The sequence below is a fragment of the Rattus rattus genome, chromosome 9 (assembly GCF_011064425.1).
Source record: "Rattus rattus isolate New Zealand chromosome 9, Rrattus_CSIRO_v1, whole genome shotgun sequence".
In the NCBI taxonomy this organism is placed as follows: Eukaryota; Metazoa; Chordata; class Mammalia; order Rodentia; family Muridae; genus Rattus; species Rattus rattus.
Genome location: NC_046162.1, coordinates 42,659,188 through 42,679,681, shown reverse-complemented (window position 1 = coordinate 42,679,681; position 20,494 = coordinate 42,659,188). Strand labels below are relative to the sequence as shown.

The 20,494-nt window shown below is 42.4% G+C and overlaps 1 protein-coding gene and 1 non-coding gene across 3 annotated transcripts in view; both read left to right on the top strand.

Annotated features, from left to right (window-relative positions):
- The window catches only part of Zzef1 (zinc finger ZZ-type and EF-hand domain containing 1), a 135,488-nt gene that overhangs the window by 39,253 nt on the left and 75,741 nt on the right, over window positions 1-20,494 (top strand). For both annotated transcript variants that reach the window (XM_032912264.1, XM_032912265.1), the window contains exons 7-15: window positions 2,333-2,449; window positions 3,263-3,445; window positions 5,522-5,613; window positions 10,611-10,702; window positions 11,368-11,516; window positions 15,732-15,843; window positions 17,064-17,276; window positions 18,330-18,430; window positions 19,862-20,031. In XM_032912264.1, the coding sequence (XP_032768155.1) occupies window positions 2,333-2,449; window positions 3,263-3,445; window positions 5,522-5,613; window positions 10,611-10,702; window positions 11,368-11,516; window positions 15,732-15,843; window positions 17,064-17,276; window positions 18,330-18,430; window positions 19,862-20,031 (1,229 nt within the window). The remainder of the gene's footprint in view (window positions 1-2,332; window positions 2,450-3,262; window positions 3,446-5,521; window positions 5,614-10,610; window positions 10,703-11,367; window positions 11,517-15,731; window positions 15,844-17,063; window positions 17,277-18,329; window positions 18,431-19,861; window positions 20,032-20,494) is intronic.
- Window positions 7,388-7,531, top strand: LOC116910698. Its single transcript, XR_004389226.1, has one exon. It is a non-coding gene; the product is annotated as a small nucleolar RNA SNORA48 (small nucleolar RNA).

Below are 20,494 nucleotides of genomic sequence, written 5' to 3'. Positions count from 1 at the left end.
TAGAAATAAAATGCAGGCTCACACACATATTTACAACTGTATTTCTGCATTCATAATACTGAGAACTAAATTTACATGAATATTTCCACCTCCAGTTCAGCACCGTAGGATTCATTTTAGTGTTCTCTATTTCTCGATGTGTCATTTCCATCTCTGTTAATAGGAAATGGCTTCTGTCGTCCTTCACTCATTAACTTGTTTCCTTGGTCTTTCTCTATGCAACCAGGTTTCTTTGCCCCTTCGTTGCACACAACCTCCACATATCCTTCCTGCCCCAGGGCCATTAGCAGGACAACTGATGTGAGCACCCTTGCCCAAGTGGCTTTTTATCCCTGAGTTCTATACCCTTTGTCATGCCACCCTTCTCATTCTGATTGGCACCTTTATTCCATACTAGTCGGCCCCTTTCTACAGATACCTCTCTTACTCTGCTCAGGCTCTGAAACAATGTATAGGCCACCCACAGCCCCATTGCCACCCACAGCTCTACTTCCATGCACTGGGTTTCCATGAAGAGAGAAGAAGAACTTTCGATCTTAGTTTGCTACTGGTTTTTTGCTTGCTTGCTTATTTTGAGATAGGGTTTCTACATAATTTTGACTGTCCTAAACTATATAGACCAGGCTGGCCTAGAACTCACAGAGATTTGCCTGCCTCTACTTCCTAAGTGCTGGGATTGAAAGAGTTTGTTGCCACACCTGGCCCCCTACTTTAGTTTTTTCAAAGAATATTGCAGAATATTCTTGTTGCATTGCCTTAGTACATATGCAATGTACTTTCACTTCCCCTAACTTTTAAAGTTCAGTTATCTAAAAGCAATACAAAATAAAAGCTGTACTTTGAGGAGAAATAATTAAAAATGTATTTGTGTAACCAATCAGAGTAAATATTTATTTGTGTGGTAGGCAATGAATCTCCTAAATGACTGTGGTTTTGCTTTTCCTGACAGCTACAGCTGAGCACAGTTGTCAGCACAGTCCCTAATGACTGGCCAGCAGGCAGAGAAAACCAGAGAAGCAGGAGAGCTGGCACGTCTTAGGTTACTGTGTTGTCTGTATTGGGAAATGTAGAAATTGTCAGGCATGGTGCTATACATCTATCGTCTCCACACTCAGCAAGCTGGGGCAAGAGGATTTCCATGAGTTGGGAACCAGCCTGGGCTACGTAGTGAGTTTAAGCCCAGCCTAGGCTACATAGCAAGACCCTGTCTCAAGAAAAACAAAAGAAATGGCTGATACTTTGCCCAGTATTTAAGAACTCCTAGGTTCAACCTCCAAGACTGCCAAAAACCAACCAAACAAATAAAAACACTCTAGTCTAAATAAATTAAATAATGATGGACTAGAGAGATGGCTCAGTGGTAAAGAGTGCTTGCTGCTCTTACAGAGGACCCCAGATCAATTCCCACGACCCACATCAGGAACCTCACAACCACCTGTAACTCCAGCTCCAGAGGATCTTATACCCTCTTCTCGTCTCCTTAGGCGCAGCACTTTTACTGTACACACACACACAGATCCCCATCCCCGTCTCTCTGTCCTCTCTGTCTTTTTCTGTGTTTTTTTTTTTGTCTCATACACATGCATATACATGCACACAAAAATAAAAATGAAATCTATAAAAATAATAATAAAGGATCATCAATTCTAGAATTTTGAGGGTGGGTTCTTTGTTTGAGACAAGGTCTCACCATGTAATCCAGGTTGGCCTCAAACTTAATGATCCTTAGCCTCTACAATTCTGGTGGGAATTACTGTGCTTGGCTTTTGATGTTTTTGTGTGTTCTCGGCATACCTTCAAGTATTTCACGGTACACTCATGTTCTCAGTGCATAGGCAGCCCCTAGTAATCACTTGTTACATAATTTTAGAACAAACATTAAGGTGAAAAGGCCAAAAGACTACATCAGGCACAGGACACAGATGGTATTGATCTGCTTAGGAAGCAATAATATTCATGGCACCTCTTTTGATGCCATAGATCCTGAGTTTCTTGTACAAAATAGACTGTCTACTAAATTCACACAATACTTATCTTGGGGGCAGGTCTCCTGAGTCTGTGTCTTTTGTTCTCACCACTTACCATAAGTTCCAGGGAGCCAAGGAAGCTTTTATACAGGGTGATAGAATTTTTGCAAAAGAGGAAAAAGGGAAACCCTACTAAACTGCTTAGCATATAACTCTTAGGGACACAAGTTCAGTTTATATTGTGCACCAGGGCTCTCCACAGGAGCACTGTCCACTAGCTCAAGAGATTCTTCAGCACAAGGTTTGATGCACTTTTGTCTACCATCACGTCGGCTTTGCTCTAATTGCACATGTCACCCCCTTAGGAAAGCATTGCAGCACATGCCACCGCTGTCCCTCTCTCCAGGATCTACAGACTTCTCAACTTTCCTCTCTCCCAATGTTCTGGAAGAAGTGGACAGCTTCCTAATAAGGATAACCAGGTAAAATCAAGGATGCTGAGGGGAACAACTTGTATGAAGTAGAAGGCATATGTTCATTAGGTTCTTAAGAAAAACTTACAAGAATCTTTCCACTAAAAGATTCATTTTTACCATTACTCATTAGTAACCAAAGAGAAAAGGAAAAACCCATCCTAATAAATTAACCCTGGTATACCTCTAATATCATCCGACTTTATGAATTTGGATGCAGAGGAAGTTAACCTCTGATTCATTTAGAAGAGATGTGTCCAAATCTAAGATGCAAGCCTCTTCTCCCTTAGCTGTGGCCTTCAGTTAGAGCATGATTGCGTGCAGGGCTAACAAGCCTAGTTGCCTATAGAACTGAGAAAGAGTGCCTTAGTAACTTTATAGAATGGATCACTTGATATGAGGATGCTTGGCTCTCCTCAGTGAGCCCTCAGGACATTACTCATTCCCTGAGACGCACAGATAGCTTTAAGTTTCTGTTATGGTGGTTTTTCTGAACGGCAGAGAAATATAAAGGGGCTCTGTCCAGCCTAGCTCATTCCCAAGGAGTCTTGATGGAGACTGGCTGCAACCGTTCATTTCTCTTTAGCTTAATAGGATGCTTTGTATTACTACAGTTTCAAAGGTGACGATTTCATTTTCTGGCCCTTGGGTTGATTCTGCTTTTCCTTAGGTTAACTTAAGGATTTTTATAACACATTTCTCATAAATATCTAGACAACACGTGATAGGTTAATTCTACCTATAGGGATTAATTGCATGAGTTTAAACTGCCTGGTTTTCGTGTATTCCAGGAAGTGAAAGATTTTTTCTTGTTCTTTGTAGCTGCTGTTCTACTCCAGAGGTAGAACTGACTCTTCTGGCTTTCGCGCTAGCAAGAGGAAGTATTGCCAAAGTGATGAGCTCGCTGTGTGCCATCACTGACCACTTGGACACACAGTATGACGCGTCCTCCCTCATCTCATCCATGGCATCTGTCAGGCAGAGCCTGCTCCTAAAATACGGTAAATGACCAGGCCTAATGGAAATGCTAGCAGTGGAGAAAGCGTAATACCCTCTTTTCAGCTGCCCTTTGGCCACTTCTGGCCATTCTGGGTAGTGTGTAGATGGGATTGCAATAGTGTTGACCTGGTCCCTGAGTGAAGACATCTGACTACTATCTTTTCTCTGGGATTGGTAGGGAGAAGGAGAGTGTCCGTGAGTCATTTATGGCAGGTTGGCAGAAGAGGATACCCAAGTCCCCTGATAGTTCTTGGATTTTCTAGTACAATGACTTGGAAGCAATTTTGAGCACAACCATCTTTGGTGAAGTACAAGTGTGTGTCATTGTGTAAGTAGAGAGCCTTGGTTGGAGTATTTCTCATCTGAAAGTAGGGAGCTCACTGAGACCTGGTACAGAGGGATTGTTGTTTCCTCTACATCCACACAGTAGCTGTACATGTGTGCCTGCCATTGCTTTCCCTGCCTGGGCCCATCTCAACACTTTGTAAATGACCTATCATGAGGCTCCCAGTCCTTCTCAACCAGTGCCCGTAAAGCTGTTCACAGTGATTGAAACCTGGCTGTGGAACAGCACATTTACCAAAGCAGCCTCTAGTTGCAAAATTGTCTTCTAAGTTCAGTAACTGTTCTTATCCTCCTCAGTATTTCAGGCACTACTGGAATATTCCTACCATGATGTTTGCACAATGTAATACAACTTTGTGGTTTATTTTATGTTTAACTTATAAAGTCAGGTTGTCTTGTGAACTTAGCTTCTCTCTACACTAGCAAAGTCTCTGGAGAAATGGCCAGGAACAGGCTCGGCTGGGTGGGAAGTTGAATGGCATCTAGAAGCTGAAGTGTTTTTCAGATATATTTACCATTCATTTTGGGGTTGTTGGCACAGGGAGCAGAGGAGATGAGAATATGGCTGGGACTGCACATGACTAACAGTGGTTAGTCTGAGCTATGTTAGAGGTTAGTGGGTATTTGCTATTTATTTGTTTGCTTTTTTTATTTAAAGACAGGGTTTCACTGTGTAGCTCTGGCTGGCCTAGAACTTGATGTGTAGACCAGGTTGGCCTCAAACCCACAGGCTCTACCTGCTTCTCCCTCCTGCATCCTGGGAGTAAAGGCATGGGCCACCACATCCAACTTGTTACATTATTAAAAGCAATGATTTTGCAGTTCACTGTAGCAAGATTTGATTTTTTTTCTTCAAACTTTCAAAATTTGCCTGGATTTATTTATATTATTATTATTGCTATTATTTTATGATAATACATACATATATGTGTGTGCATATATGCTATAGTACCTGTATGGAAGTCTGACGACAGTTGGAAAGTCGGTTCTCTTTTTTTCTCCATGGCTCCAGGGATTCACTTCTGCTTCTTAGGTTCCACCTACTGAACCATCACTGCCCTCCTGGAGATAATTTAAAGAAAGAAGATAGAAAACATTTATTTCAATACAGAGCCAGTAGAACTGATTTTTTTTTAAGCTTCAAAAGTATCTTGGGAATCCTTCCATATTTTGAGTCTGTAGTATTAATCTATATATTGTGATGTATTTGCTTCTGAAAAGGTGTTTTCCCAGAGGCCTTTCCTTAGCTTACTCAGATACGGGTTATACTTTCAGTCAGGAGAGCAAGTAGAGGTAGCCTTAACTTCTGTGTAGTATTCCCATGCCATTTGACCTTTTATTTATCTATTTAAAATATGCTAAAATTTACTTTTATTATTCTTTAATTATGTGTCTGTTTGGGGACGTCATATTCATGCAGGTACCCTCAGGGTTGAGAAAAGAATATTAGATTCCCTAGAGGTGTAGTTATGAAATTAAGGTCACCAGATTTGGCAGTATCTTGCTGGCTTCTATTTTGCCTTTTATACAGGTAAGCTTTTAGCAGCCTAGCTGGTCATAGGTCCTACATTGCTGCCAATTTCTTTCTCTCTCTCTCTCTCTCTCTCTCTCTCTCTCTCTCTCTCTCTCTCTCTGTGTGTGTGTGTGTGTGTGTGTGTGTGTGTGTGTGTGTGTGTGTGTGTGCATGCGCGTGCACCTAACAAAAACTTGGCCTGTCTTTTCTGTGGACAGGTAAACCCCTCAGTTGACTCTTCAGGCTTGTGATGTCAAAGGAAAAGAAGATAAGTCCGGACCTGAAAATCTTCTTGTGGAGCCATGGACGAGGGATGGTAAGTGGTAGATGGTTATTGCTAGCATGCACAGGAGGCAGCTGTGTGAGCTCAACTCTGACCTTGGAAATTTCTCAGATGTTGGTGTTTTAGTTATGTGTGTGAATATATAATGTTTTAGTGTGTATTGGTGTTCTGCCTTTGTGTATGTGTACGTACTGTGCGCCTACTGTCCTAGGAGGCCAGTTGAGGGCATCGTATCTCCTGGATGCCCTATAAATGGTTGTGAGCCCACAAATAGGTGCTGGGAACTGAATCTAAGTCCTCTGTAAGGACAGCACTTGACATTAAATAGGAAGGCATTTCTTCTGCCCCTAGATTTTAGAGGGTTTTGCTGTTGAGAAAGGGTTTCACCTCGTAACCTAGGTTAGCCTCTAAGTCAGAACAGTCCTTTTGCCTCAGCCTCCTCTAAGTTCTGGGATCACAGGCATGACTTACCAAAGATACTAGTCTTCACCCCAGGGTAACAGCAATGGCTCTGTACACTTCGTCTGCTTCAGCTTTTGTCTAGATGGTAATGACTAGTAGACAGCATCAAGTATTTGACAGTCTAAGGCTGTTCAAAACAGAAGCTTTAAAAAGCAAGGGCTTGCCAGGTGGTGCTGGTGGCTCAGCCTTTAATCCCAGCACTCGGGAGACAGAGGCAGGTAGATCTCTGTAAGGCCAACCTGGTCTATATTTTGATGAGTTCCAGGACATCCAATACTACATAGAGAGTCCCTGTCTAAAAACAAAACAAAAAAATAAATACCCTCACCAAACCAAACTAAACAAATAAACAAACAAACAAAAAATAGAACCAAGACTCCTCTTCTTGAGATAGAAAAAGTGACTGCATTTAATTGTTTTAAAGTTTAGATTGACTTTCTGTTGAGTTGGATAAAGTATTGAGAAAGACAGTGGATCCTTAGCACTATATGTCTGAGAGCATCTTTAAGAACATTACAGCTGGGCTGGCATTTGATATGTTGGAGCAGTCGTCTTCATCTGTAGCACATATCTGTTTGCTTCATTCTGCTGTAGGCTCTTTTCCCTGTGAGCCTTTCCTTATCGTGGTGAGCACTTGGTCAGCGTCTTGTACGTGTTTCTTTGCTTTTCACTAGACTGCTTTGAGTCTTACTGATTCAGTGAAAGGGAATGTTCTAGCTGCTGTCAACACTGACTGGCCTGGCCTTCCTCTTCAGGATTTGGTTTTGTTGTGGCTTCTGATTTCTTCAGCATTGCCTCTTCCCTGTTTCCTATTGTCATTCTCAGTACCAAGGAGGTTCCCAGTTGTACTTCCTGTCCTTTGGTAACCTCTTACGCAATAAACTTGGCACAAGAAGGTTCCTTACACTCCTGAGCTTCCCAGCCTTCATAAGGAACTTTACTTCACATCATCCATATCCTCCACAGGGAAAGCCACAGCAAGCCACCTGCCACCAAAAGTGGGGTGGAGGAAGATTTTGGAAGGAGGTGGGGACAGCTCTTTGCTCCTTTATTGTCCCTTCACCTGAAAAGGTCAAAATGGTTTTGCAAAAGATCCTCTGCATTTTTCTTCTACTCTATAAAGAATTGGAATTTTTATCTCTATTGCATGTCGATGTAGAATTTTTGGCATCCGAATATGTACTTTTTGGCTTAGTTTAGTTCTGAGAGAGGATCTTGCTATGTTGCCCAGGCTGACCTCATCCTCATGGTCCTCTGTCCTAGCCTCCCAAGGACTACAGATGTATTCTCTGCCTGCTTTACAGTGTGGGGTTATAAACACTGTTGAGTTTAAAAATCTACACAGCGCCCCCTGGCAGTGGGCAAGGAGACACCATGGTGGTGGCGGTGTTCTTCTATCAGTCAGGGCAGAGCAGATGGCAGTCCTTGGTTCATCCTAGCTTGATGCCTGGCTTGGTGGCCAAAGCTGTTTCATGCCTAGGGCACATGAAAAAAAAAAAAAGAAAAAAGAAGAAAGAAAGAAAGAAAGGAAGAAAGAAAGAAAGAAAGAAAGAAAGAAAGAAAGAAAGAAAGAAAGAAAGAAAGTCTGTCTACACGGGCTTCTTTCACCTGTAAGCCTTAATTTGCTAGTCCTGTACCTTGCCTGATTTGAATACGTCCTTATTCTTCATGGGTTCTTTGCCAGCCTCCCTCACTTTTATTCTCCTTACCTGGAGTGGGTGCCTTTTTAGGTTTAGACTGTGCCAGGTAGATTCTCTGTTTTGCTCGTTTGGTTTGGTTTATTGTGGTTTGTTGTTGTTGTTGTTGTTGCTGCTGCTGCTGCTGCTGCTGCTGCTGCTGCTGCTGCTGCTGTTTAGAGTGTGGGGTATGGGCAGGAGCTCTTGGCTTCTCTTGGAACTCCTGACTGTCTGGAAGCTTGGGCTCTGTGTGGATTTTTTACTCAGCTGAAGAAATGGGCCTGAAGAACCAATGCAAGAGGAATGGCTTCTTACCCCTTAGAGCAATAGAAGCTTTCCCAGGGGCACACTTCAGCTCCTCTGGGCTGGGGTGTCTCAGTTGTGGGAAATGCCACTAGACTACCCAAGAATGCTCAGGGAAGGAATCTCGACATTTGACACAGCTAATGTTCCTAAATTTCTGAATGAAGTTACTGTCACTGTACTTGGGTCTTAAAGGATAGCTGGCCAGTAGGAGCTGCAGGTATAGATGCATTAGATTCTTTAAGTCCATGGCTGGTTAATGTTTTACTCCTGTCATCGACTGGACAAAGTGGTGCACACCTATAATCTTAGCATTCAGCAGGGTGACGGAGTATCAGATGTTCAAGGCCAGCCTAGGCTATATAGTGATAGCCTGTCCAAAAAGAAAGAAAGAAAGAAATTAAACAGTAAAACTAGGTGATGCAGTTATTTGTTTTTTAATGTGTATACTTATACATGTAAGTATGAATGTGTGAATGCAGGTACACATGTGCCCTAGCAGGCATGAGTAAATCAGAAAACAGTCTATATCTGCCTCTACAATATATTCCTTCTTAAAAAAACAAACCAAAACAAACAAAAACATCTATTTTGAGAATGGAGAGGTGGTTCTGAGGCTAGGAGCACATTCTTCTCTTAGAGAGGACCAAAGTTCAGTTCCCAGCACTTGCATCAGGTAGTCTTAGATCACCTGTAACTCCAGATCCAGGGATTCTGATGTCCTCTGTGAGTACCTGTATACATGTAGCCCATATGCATCCACTCAGGCATCCATATAAACACATAAAATTAAATAAACAAATAATTTAAAACTTTAAAGCATTTATTTTGGCCTGAGATGCTGGCACACTTTTAACCTTCCTCAGTAGTGGAGAAGCAGAGCCTGGCAAATATCTGTGAGTTTGTGGCCAGCCCGGTTTACATACTGAGTTCCAGGCCAGGCCAGCTAAGCTACAGGGTGATGTGGTACACGCTTTTAATCCCAGCATTCAGGAGACAGAAGCAAGGACAGCCTGGTCTACAGAGTGAGTCCCAAGACAGGCTACACAGAGAAACCCTGTCTCAGAGAGAGAGAGAGAGAGAGAGAGAGAGAGAGAGAGAGAGAGAGAGAGAGAAACCCCTTTACAACTAATTCTTATAAGTAGGTTCATCCAGGACTCTGGGAATGATTAGGATTGTCTGGGAGTATTGTTCTTAGAATTGTATGCATTTCTGGCACCATGCTGTCTTAAAATTGTAAATAGATTTGCTATTTGATAACATCAGTTGTAGTTTTATGGTTTTTTGCCATTGTACTGCTTCTCATCCCCGATAAAATCAGATCATATGACAGCATCTGTCTGTGGATTAGTGAAGAATCTCTTGGGTTAATTTTCATGATCTTTGTAACACATTTTGTACATTGTCTTGTGGAAACCCAGAGTCTAAGAATGTTTGTGTTATTAACTCTGGTATGGAATGAGAACATGAACGTCATTTCAGTGTTTTGACTTTCCAGGAGAATGATTGAAAGCAGGGCAGGTCCCAGGAGAAAGCTCAAGGAGCACTGACTTGAGCGGGTCCTTGCACTACACTGTTACATCTTGAGTTTAACAACAGGTCTTCTTGTAAGTTGAGATGTAATTTGCAACCAAAAAAGGTATATGGCTCTTGTACAACTGTGAATGAATACACCAGACTTTTTAATTAAGAAAGGAACCAGTATCAATAGTTTATAGGAAAATTCATAAAACACACAAAGACAATGTTGGATTTACTTACAGTTAGTAATCAGCTACATTTCTTTTAATTTTCTTATATATTTCTTTGGACAATAATCACTTGCGTTACCCTCAATATTCAATTCACAAAATTATGAAATGGCTTAGAGGCAGGAAAAGATGGAGCTAACTCAGAATGAGTTAGACAGGGTGCACGGTAACCCCTCTGACTTCAGCCTCTCTCATAGCCTTTGCTTCAGCGTGTTCTAGAAGCTGACCAGCCTTCAGCTGCTAAACCTACTTGTTTTTAATCAGCTCAGTCAAACATTAGTCATGGCTTTAGGGATGAATCAGGAAGATGGTTGATCCTGCAGTTTTCCGTCTCTGATTGAAAATCACAATCTGAGGAGACTGTACTCTGTGTGTGTGTGTGTGTGTGTGTGTGTGTGTGTGTGTGTGTGTGTGTGTGTGTGTGTGTGTGTGTGTGTGTGTTGTGTGTGTGTGTGTGTGTGTTGTCTGTGTGTGTGTGTGTGGTGTGTGTGTGTGTTTTGTGTGTGTGTGTGTGTGTGTGTGTGGTGTGTGTGTGTGTGTGTGTGTGGTGTGTGTGTTTGTGTGTGCATGTGTGTGTGTGTGTGTGTGTGTGTGTGTGTGTGTGTGTGTGTGTGTGTGTGTGTGTGTGTGTTAGGAGGATGTCCTTGAATATTCTCTTATTGCCCTACTGCTTTTTGCAGAAGGTAGGGGTGGAGGGAACCATATCTGCTAAGAAGTATTGTTTTTCTAATTGTCACAAAGGTACCAGAAAGGCTGGCTACCCTTGCTTTTGTCGATACTAGATCTTGGGGCTGTAAACATGGCTCAAACATCCTGACTTCTTTTTCCTTTTTCTTAGGTTTTCTTACAGAGACTGGAAAAACCAGAGCAAGTACTATTTTTTCTGCAGGAACTGAGTCTGCCTTCCAAGTTACACAGATCAGAATTATGGTAATTTTTCTTCTACCTTCCTTAAATAGTGGTACTGTTCTTCAAAGGTGGATTAGGGGCTGGGGAAATGGCTTAGCAGTTAAGAGCACTAGGTGTTCTTCCAGAGGGCCTGAGTTCCATTCCCAGCAACCACATGATGACCCACCATGTGGAACTAGGCATGCATGTGTGCACAGGCATATCTGCAGTCAAACACCCAAACACATAAAATAATAAAAGTTTTTAAGGCATTGAGCTAGGCATGATAGAACCAACACCTCTAATCCCAGCACTCAGGAGGCAGAGGCAGTGGATTTCTGTGAATTCAATGCTAGCTTGTAATACATAGTGAGTTCTAGGTCTCTACATAGAGAGACCCTGTTTTTTGCTTTTGTTTGTTTTAAAAAAGTGGTTTGGGTTATATTTCCAGAGGTCCTTGCCTGTCATTGGTATGCAGTAATTAGCTTCCTCTGTCTCAGTCCTGTAGCAGAGGGCAAGTGTACAACGTTAGATGCAGTTTTAAGTCTCTAAACAGTGTGACTATAAGGATGGAGAGTCAAGGTAATGTTTTGTAGGAAACAGCTCCCTAACTTGCCGAGCATAGAAACTTGGAATATTGTTTTATTGGTTTCACTGTGATCTTAACCAGAGACAAATCAGCAGAGAACTTTTGCCTCTGTTCCCAGGTTCGCCGCGGTGGCATCGGTGCTCAGTGTGGGCTAGTATTTGCCTATAACTCGCCTTCTGATAAGTTTCATGCAGAAGAACACTTCAAACGGTTTGAAAAATATGACAAATGGAAGCTCCAGGAACTGAGGCAGTTTGTAAAAAGCAGGTACAGCCCAGAAAGAAAATATGTGTGGTCAATAACATTGTATCTGTTCTTTGCTGGGGTGTGGTACTGCATGCCTTTAATCCCAGCCTTTGGGAAGCGGGAGTAAGTGGACCTTTGTGAGTCTGAGGTTAGCTTCATGTACATAGTAAGTTCTAGGCCAGCCATTACTACGTAGTAAGACCCCGTTTTTAAAAAAATAAGGGGGGCTGGAGAGATGGCTCAGCGGTTAAGAGCACTGACTGCTCTTCCAGAGGACCTGAGTTCAATTTCCAGCAACCACAAGGTGGATCACAACCATCTGTAATGGGATCTGATGCCCTCTTCTGGTGTGTCTGAGGACAGCTACAGAGTACTCATACATAATAAATAAATAAAATTAAAAAAAAAAAAAGAAGTTAAAAAAAAGGATGTATCTTTATTGTTGAATTATGTTTATAGAAAAGGTGCCACAGAAGCCAGAAATCATTGTTATTTTCTAAAAGCATCTGTACAGTGGTCTGTTAGTTTGTGTATAACTTATTACTTGGCCCTATCTATGACAAGGGTCACAGGTCTTTAGAATGGCTGGGGAGTGATACATGCCTTAGTTGGCAGCAGCCTGAGTCTCACCTGACCACTGAGAGATTTATGCTGTCCTGAACCCTTCTTCTGTCACTCAAGCATTTAAAAATTTTTTTAAATTCTTTTTAGATGTATTTAGATGGGTATTTTGTATAGTGACTTTTTTTTAAAGAATTCTGGAATTTTGCTTTCTTTTAAAAACACAGAAATATAGGAATGTACTTTTGTTTTAGTCTCTAGTGTAGGGTTATGGTGCTGCTTCAAACTGCCCACAGCAGCTGATCATGATTTGTTTCATGCTCTAGCAGAAGTGTGGTTTTGCCAGGTGCAGATGATTTCTGTGATTGTGTGACTTTGGAATTCTGAGAACTTTCAGAGGGTACATAAATATGAGTCCCCCAAGAGGCAGGGTCAGTGGTTGCTAGTCATTTAGGGGAGGGTGGTTGCAGTTTGTTAGTAGCCATGGTCAAGAAAGAAATTAGAATGATTCCTAATCATTCTCTTCCCTCTATTTTTGTTTCTTTCCTATATAGTGATGGGGGTAAAACTGGGGGAGTTAGGATAAAGAGTGGGAAAAAGAAGAACCCATAAAGTGGCAAAGAAAAAGTAGGTGCTTGAAGAAGTAGTGTGTAGTTTGAGCAGAGGGAAAAGTAGGCACCAGGACCTAGAGGTGAAGCATAGACAGTGAAGGAACTGATGATTGTATCACTGAGCTACACTGTCAGAAAGAGTGGCAAAGGGCAGAGCTGGAGAGCTGGGAGAGGCCAGGTCAGTAGAAATGTCTATTTGAGGTCTTAGTTTACCTTGGAAGCACATATGTGTAGCAGGGAGGCAAGCAGGCAGAGGGGAGAGCTTGTTATTGGGGAGGTAAGAAGAATATGAAGGAAGTCAGATGTGTTCCAGAAGAACTGCTCAGGCTTGTGTTGCAACATCATGGATAGAGAAAAGCAAGCAGAAAGGCAGAGGCTGGGAGAAAGCATGTGACCCAGGAAGCTGAAGGTAAGAATGGCCTAGACCAGCACAGGACCTCCATAGCAGCAGCAGCAGTAGTAGAGCAAGGTGGCCTGATACAGTGGGCCCTGGGGATGACTGAGGAGAGAGCAGGAGAGGTAAGGAGGCTGGGTAGCAACAAGTTTATGGTGTGGGGTCTGGGCAGGTAGAGAACTTGGTAATACCCTTCTCTAAGATAGAACATGCCCCAGGGAGAAGCAGGAATATGGGAAGACAGCTCAATATTAGCCTTCTTAGTAAGACTTTGAGATGTCTTACAGCCAGTCAGACAAACAGGTCAGCAGTTTAGAAATTTTTTTTTTTTTCTGGAGCTGAGGACCAAACGCAGGGCCTTGCGCTTGCCTATAGGCAAGCACTCTACCACTGAGCTAAATCCCCAACCCAGAAGAGATTCTTGTAGACAGACATGACAGTCTTTGAAATGTTTGTTAAAAATATAGGATCCAGGTATCGTGCCTCATGACTGTAATCCCAGCATTCAGGAAGCTGAGTAAGATCACTGAGAGTTCAAGGCCAACCTATGCTATAGATTAAGACCCTGTCTCAAACAAAACTAAAGGAAACTGTAGAGATAGAAGAGAGGGCTCTGGAGGACCGTGGACTAGACAGACATAGGTCACCCTGATGAGCAGCACTACTTAAGAGACACAGAAAACTCAGACAGAAAATAGGGGGCAACCCAGACTATACCCTCAGAAATCAGGGAATGGGTGTAGTATGGGTCATTAAGATGAAGGCTTAAAGTAGACATAGCCACAGAGATCATTGATGACCCATCAGATAGTGTTGCCCTCCTTATTGCTGATAGGAAGCTTTAACTGAGGATCAGAGCCCTCGGACTTGCCACCCATGCTAGTTATTGTATTTCCCAGGGTTAGTGCAGTCTTAAAATATGGCCCAGTATGTGCTATTAGGCATATATGTGCATATAAATCACCAGGGGATCCTGTGAAAATACAGGTCTGATTCAGTAGTTATATGAAAGACCTAAGACTTTTTTTTCTTTCTTTCTTCCTCTTCCTTCCTTTTCCTCCTCTTCCTTCATTGTCTGTTTTTTTATGGTTTGTTTTTTGAGATTAGGTCTTATTAGCTTGGGTAGACTAGAACTTACTTTAAGGCCAGGCTGGTCTCGAACTTGTAGCACTCTTCTTGCCTCAGCTTCCTTTGTGTTAGACTTACAGGTTTCAATCACCACACCCAGCATGATTTCTTTTTTAAATATGGCTACAGGTATCACCTAATTTTAAGCAACTATGTTCTCACTTTTGGGATATTAAAATAGGTCTTTTCCTCTAAACTTTTTGTCAAACAAGGGCTTTCACATCTTATGCAGGCTGGTTTTTTTTTAACCTAAATATAAAGTTATTCATGAGTCCCTTAATGATTTGATCTGGTTCTAGCCTGAGTTATTCTTCAATATAGGCCAACTAAGTTGGCCTACATATAAAATCAGTCTCTTTACAGTTGGAAATAACATTTGCTTGACCGTTTTTTGTTATGTTCTGCTGGCACTATGCTCTGGGGTCAGCACCTGTCTGCTGTACAGTGTGGTTTAGTGAGTGGGCTTGCTTCTCCAGTGCCTGACTCTGCCAGCTTTCTAGATTGCAGACTGTTTTGAGTAGACTTTCTGCCAGGCATGATGGCAGGAGGTTAGGAAGAGATTGAGAGCTCAAGGCCAGCCTGAGCTACACTGCTGAAGATAGAACCAAGTTCTCACATAGGCCAGGCACAAATGCCTGGTACATATGTGTGCCACCGAAATAGCATGTCCTCAAAGAACACATTTAAAATTCCTCAAACATGTATTATGGGTGAGACCCATTGACATTTCACAGGCTTAGCAAATTCCACCTGTTCTGTTGTGATCAATTATACCACAAAAGATTGCTACCAAGAAATACTTGTGTGAGGAAGAGAATAAAATTTTTCCTTTGTTCCAGATCCTGTTTTCCAGTTTCTTCATTTTTCCCTATAGCTAACTCTGGTTGCTTGTCATGCTTATACAGTGTGCTGTTAGTGTGAGAGCTGAGTCATAGACCAAGTAGTATGAGATTTTAAGGATGGAAACTTGAAGCATGGTGGCCTTTAACGTTAGTATTTAGGAGGCAGAGGCAAACAAATGTTTGTTAGGTCAAGTCCAACCTAGTCTACATAGTGAGTTCCAGAGTAGCTAAGGCTACCTAGTGAGACTGTCTCAAACCAGCCAGCCAACCAACCAACCAACCAGCAAACAAAGAATGGTTCTTGAAAGAGTGCCTGCTCAAGAGGGAGTAGTGCTCACCCCTTCAGCATTTAAAGAGCAGCATGCAATTACCCATTGTTTTAAGGATGGAATGCTTCCTTTGAAAGACTTGCTAATCAACAGAAGCCTGTAATGGCTGAGATTAGAGCTCCAGGATCTGAGGCACCAACCCTTCAGCTGTTAGTACATGGCTCAGACCTCAGGCTAGTTATACACAAGTTAGTCAGACCTAGGGAAGGGAAGCCACTCTTGCCTCATCCTCAGTGCTTATCAGAAATGCCCATGTCACTCCTGCATATCACTTGAAATGCCTGACTTAAATGCCATTTGGATGAGGCCTTGTCAGTCTCTGGAGAAATTTAGAAGCAAGAAAATATCTACGATTACACATGTATTGGCAGGATTGGTTGCTCACCTGATGACCTTGGAGAAGATGATCCTATTGGCTGGTTTGAGCTAGAAGAAGAGTGGGATGAAGCAGATGTCAAGTTACAACAGTGCAGAGTTGCCAAAGTAAGCGCTACCCAGTTTGCCCTTTGCTCATTTACCTGCTCTCCCCTTCTGTAAACATTGCTAACTGCACCAGCCCTGAGCTAACACTGGGACTTTAGAGGGGGTGGGAGAGACAGATGTGATATGACTGTGACAGAGGGAGATTTAACCCAGCCTGGGGTTCACCAGAGAAGACTTCATCTGAAAGAGAGTGTGAAATCACGCCAAGTGCTGGAAGTGGGTTAGACCACAATCTTTAGCTTGGCTGAGATGTGTCAGAAAGGCATACTACAGTGAGTAGGACACAGGCATAAATGCAAGAGGAATGGATTTGTTCCCCCAGTTCTGAGACTAGTAACTGCCTGGCCATGTAATTTATTTTTCTTAACTTAAGAATAAATCTTGGGGTTGGGGATTTAGCTCAGTGGTAGAGCACTTGCCTAGCAAGCACAAGGCCCTGGGTTCGTCCCCAGCTCCAAAAAAAAAAAAAAAAAAAAAAAAAAGAATAAATTTTAAAGTAAGTAAGAGAATTCAGAACTCTCTTCAGAGTTCACACATGCTCAATGCATATTTGTGAATCTGAGTAATAGATTTCAGAAAGTCTTTTATTACCAGTGAGGTGCTCAGTAGGTAAAGACGCTTGCTGAGGACCTGAGACCAACATAGTAGGAGGAGAGAACCAGCTCCTTCAGTTTGTCCTTTCACCTCCACAAGCCCACTGTAAGATGCATGTGCCCACACGCATAAAATAAACGAGTACAGTGTAAGCCTGGAAGGGAGGCAGCACGGCCTTTATGAAAGGGACTTTCCCTCTAAGGAGCAGTTTGCACCAAAGCTTAACTTTGGGAATACTCTGCTTTGTTTGCACAGATAAAAGTGCGTCTTTGCTTCCAGTTCATGAGCTGTACGTGCTGCTTGGAAAACTTGAAGTGATTCCTTAGGGCATTGACTCTTTTGTCTGAAAAAGCAAACATACTTCTCTTACTCCTGCCTGGTTTTTACCTTTCAGAAGGTTCCTGCTCTTAGTATGATCTTAACAAAACCTGACTTATTCCGTGTTTTGTTTTGTTTTGTTTTTCTGTTGGCTGAAGATACTGAATTATTTTGTGTCCCCAGTACTGATTATGCTTTATGAAAATTCGCTAAAACCAAGAAGAACCTTTTTAAAAAGGTCTTTCAGTCTTCTTTCATGTACTTAGAGATTCCAAGTCCTTCTCTTAGATCTCTTTTATCCTTCCTAGTTCTTGATGGTGAAGTTCCTCTGCACCCGCCAAGAGTCAGCTGAGCGGTTGGGTGTGCAAGGCTTGAGCATCAGTGGGTACCTCCGGCCTGCAAGAGCAGAAGCGGAACAAAGCATCCTCTACGCCCACTGCAGGAGGGACACAGAGAATATCTATGGGGCCACCCTGCTTCTTAGGACCCTGCAGTTCATCCAGCAGCTCGCCCATGACCTGGTAAGGTTTCATCCATTATTACACAGCACTCCTCTAGGAGGAATGACTGACAGTGTTAGGGAAAGTGGCAACCCTTAAAACCTGGCCCCTCTGAAGTTAGGGCAGTATTGATGAATATAACAGATATTCTTTCTACTGCACAATAATACAAAAAGGCTGGAGACAGTGGGCTTTGCCACCAGTCTGTGGAATACAACATGGCATGTGACCATTGTTGTAAAGTCCCCTGGAGTAGACCTGCAGACACATGATACTGTCCCCACTTGTGCTTGCCCAGGGTCGGCAAACACAGCAGCATCACAAGGTCTGTGGCTTTAAGTCTTAGAATTACATCTCACCTCTGGAAGTGGGTTTCATTTATTAAATGGATTAAGCTGTCAGGATTTGAATTTGAAATATTCAGAGTTTTGATGCTGACTTTTACAGTTATTAGTAAATCACAGTATCAGTTCATTCAAGGGAGTCGTACCACCATCACTGTGGAGTGCTTCCGTGTGTATATAACAGCATCCACCCTTAGCTTTCTTTTCTCTTCAGTGCACAAGAGGCTGTTGAGCCAGTGCGTATGTATATGGTGTTTGGGTCTCTGTTCACTAAGAACTCTTATCATAGCAAAAACGAGAGAGAAGCGTAGGTGTAGTAGCTAGGTTACAACAGAAGTGCAGGCCACAGGTAGGGAAGTCAGGACAGTCGTGGGCACCATTGTCATGTAAAGCTTGATCAGAGAGGCTATGTAGCCATGTATATATTAGTGTTACATTTACTTTTGCATGTGCATGTGCACACACATACACAGAGACACACAAAGATACATATAAACACACACACATACATACACATAGATACATGCACATAGACACATACATACATACATACATACATACATACATACACACACGCACGCACACACAGATACACACATTTCTGAGTTATATGGAAATTTCACTCAGGTGGGTCATCTCTCTTAACCATAGCAAGTTAATGAGACATCTCAATATTTCTCTAAATATTTTTTTTAATTTTACTTTTTTTCTTGTCTTTATCATTTTTTAGGTGCAGCAAAAGGAAAGTGGCTTAAAATATAAGTCTTTCCTGGATTTTGCGGGTCTTGATTTGCAGATCTTCTGGAATTTTTACAGTAAATTAAAGCAAAAGTAGGTCAGAACTTGTTATGAAGTGACAATCATAAACAAAACTGAAATGGATAGTTTTCCTTCTAAACTTTTTTTCTTGTGTGTGTTCTTCTGATTTAAAAGATTCGATTGTAGAAAATGGCCTTCAGATTCCTATAACGTTTTTAGGAACCGTTTCCTTATCGACTGTCCTCCCAGCTGATAGGATAAACAGGTCAGGCATTACAGTGATGTAGGTTGAACATCTCTAATCCAAGATCACAAAATTGAAAAGTTTTTGGCAAGTCACAAGTGGAAAATTCCACAACTCGAGATAATTCATATCATGAGTCACAGTCAAAATGCAGCTAAGCTAAAAGCACTGTATGGCTGGGAGTAGTAACCCGGCGGCATAGTGCTTACTTAGCCTGCACAGGTCCGGGCTTCAGTCTCTAGTGATGTAGTGTAAACATGCACAAGGCCCTGGCTTCAGTTCCTATCACTGAAATGAATTTCATATTTAAAAAATTATCTGTTTATTTATGTGTGTGTGAGTTTATGCTCATGTGTGTGGGTGTGTGGGCCTGTGTATATGTAGAGGCCAGAAGAGAGCATTGGGTATTACATTTTCTTTTCTTTTTTTTTTTTTAAAAGATTTATTTCTTATATATAAGTACACTGTAGCTGTCTTCAGACACACCAGAAGAGGGCATCAGATCTCATTACAGATGGCTGTGAGCCACCATGTGGTTGCTGGGATTTGAACTCAGAACCTCTGGAAGAGCAGTCAGTGCTCTTAACCACTAAGCCATCTCTCCAACCCGGGTATTACATTTTCTTAGCTAGGCTAGAGGCCAATAAGCTCCAGAAATCTTATCTTTTGTGCCCCATCACCACCACACACACACACCCTTGGAGCTGGGTTACTGCATTCACAGATATGCCTAGCTTGTTACAAGGCCACTGGGGTCTGAATGCTAGTTCTTACGATGGTGGAGCAAGCCATCTCTCTAGCTCCATAAATTTCATGTTTAAGCTTGGGTCATGACTTCCAAGAGAGCCTTCTCCTTTCTCCTCTCCCCTCTCCCCTCCTCTCTGATGCATGCATATATGTGCGGATATTCCAAAATCAGGAAAAAAGTTCCAAAGTTTGAGACTCTTTTGTTCTGATCTCTGCCTTTTAAATGAAGGACATGATTCATCTCCTCATTTTACAGGTGAAGAAACAAAATCAGAAATGTGTCTCCTTCCCCCAGTGGGCATTCAGACAGGGTCTGTTTCCAGTGGGCATTCAGATGGGGTCTGTTTCCAGGTGTCTGGCAGTGTTTCTTGTGTTCCTCCTAACTTTCTCTGGCTTGGTGTTCCTTTACTGAACCTGATGTCTTGAGGGAATTCCTTGATAGACAGCTATATGGCTTTGGAGGGTAAGTGGTACCTGTTCTTCTGCTCTCTGATGTTCTTTGTCCTCTGCAGTCCAAGGGAAGAATGCATCTGTGCACAGACCCTTCTGCTGCAGCTCCTGCAGAGCTGCTTCTCAGTGCTGCAGGGTGACCCACAAGCTGTCTCAGAGGAGGAGAAGCCTGCAGCACAGCGTCCTGAGGGAATACAGGCTGCCAAGGAGCTCTACACACACCTATGTGATGGTAGGTGCTAGGGTGTGCCTTGAATGTGACTTTGTACTGATGACTATAAGCCACTTGGCTATAGAAGTCAGAGGGGTCTAGTGACTATGTGAGTCAGAAAGGTCTATGTGGCACTGTAGACCTGAACCTGCTTGCTTTTCTGCCTCCCCTCTGTTCCTTTTCTTTCTTTTTTCCTTGAGAGTAGGTCTCTGTATCCTAGCTGGCCTCTGGCTCCCTTAAGTGGTTGAGAATGATCTTTCTGTTTGTACCTCCCAGGCAATGAAATTATAGGAATAGGAACCATAACATAATACTCAGGGTTTTTAATTAATTATTTTTTCACTTTATATCCTGATCACAGCTTCCCTTTCTTCCTCCCCTCTCAATCCCTTACTCTCACCTCATCTCCCCCCATCCACCCCTTCTCCTCAAAAAAGGGGAGGCCTCTATGAATATCAGTTAGCTTTGGCACATCAAGTTGCAG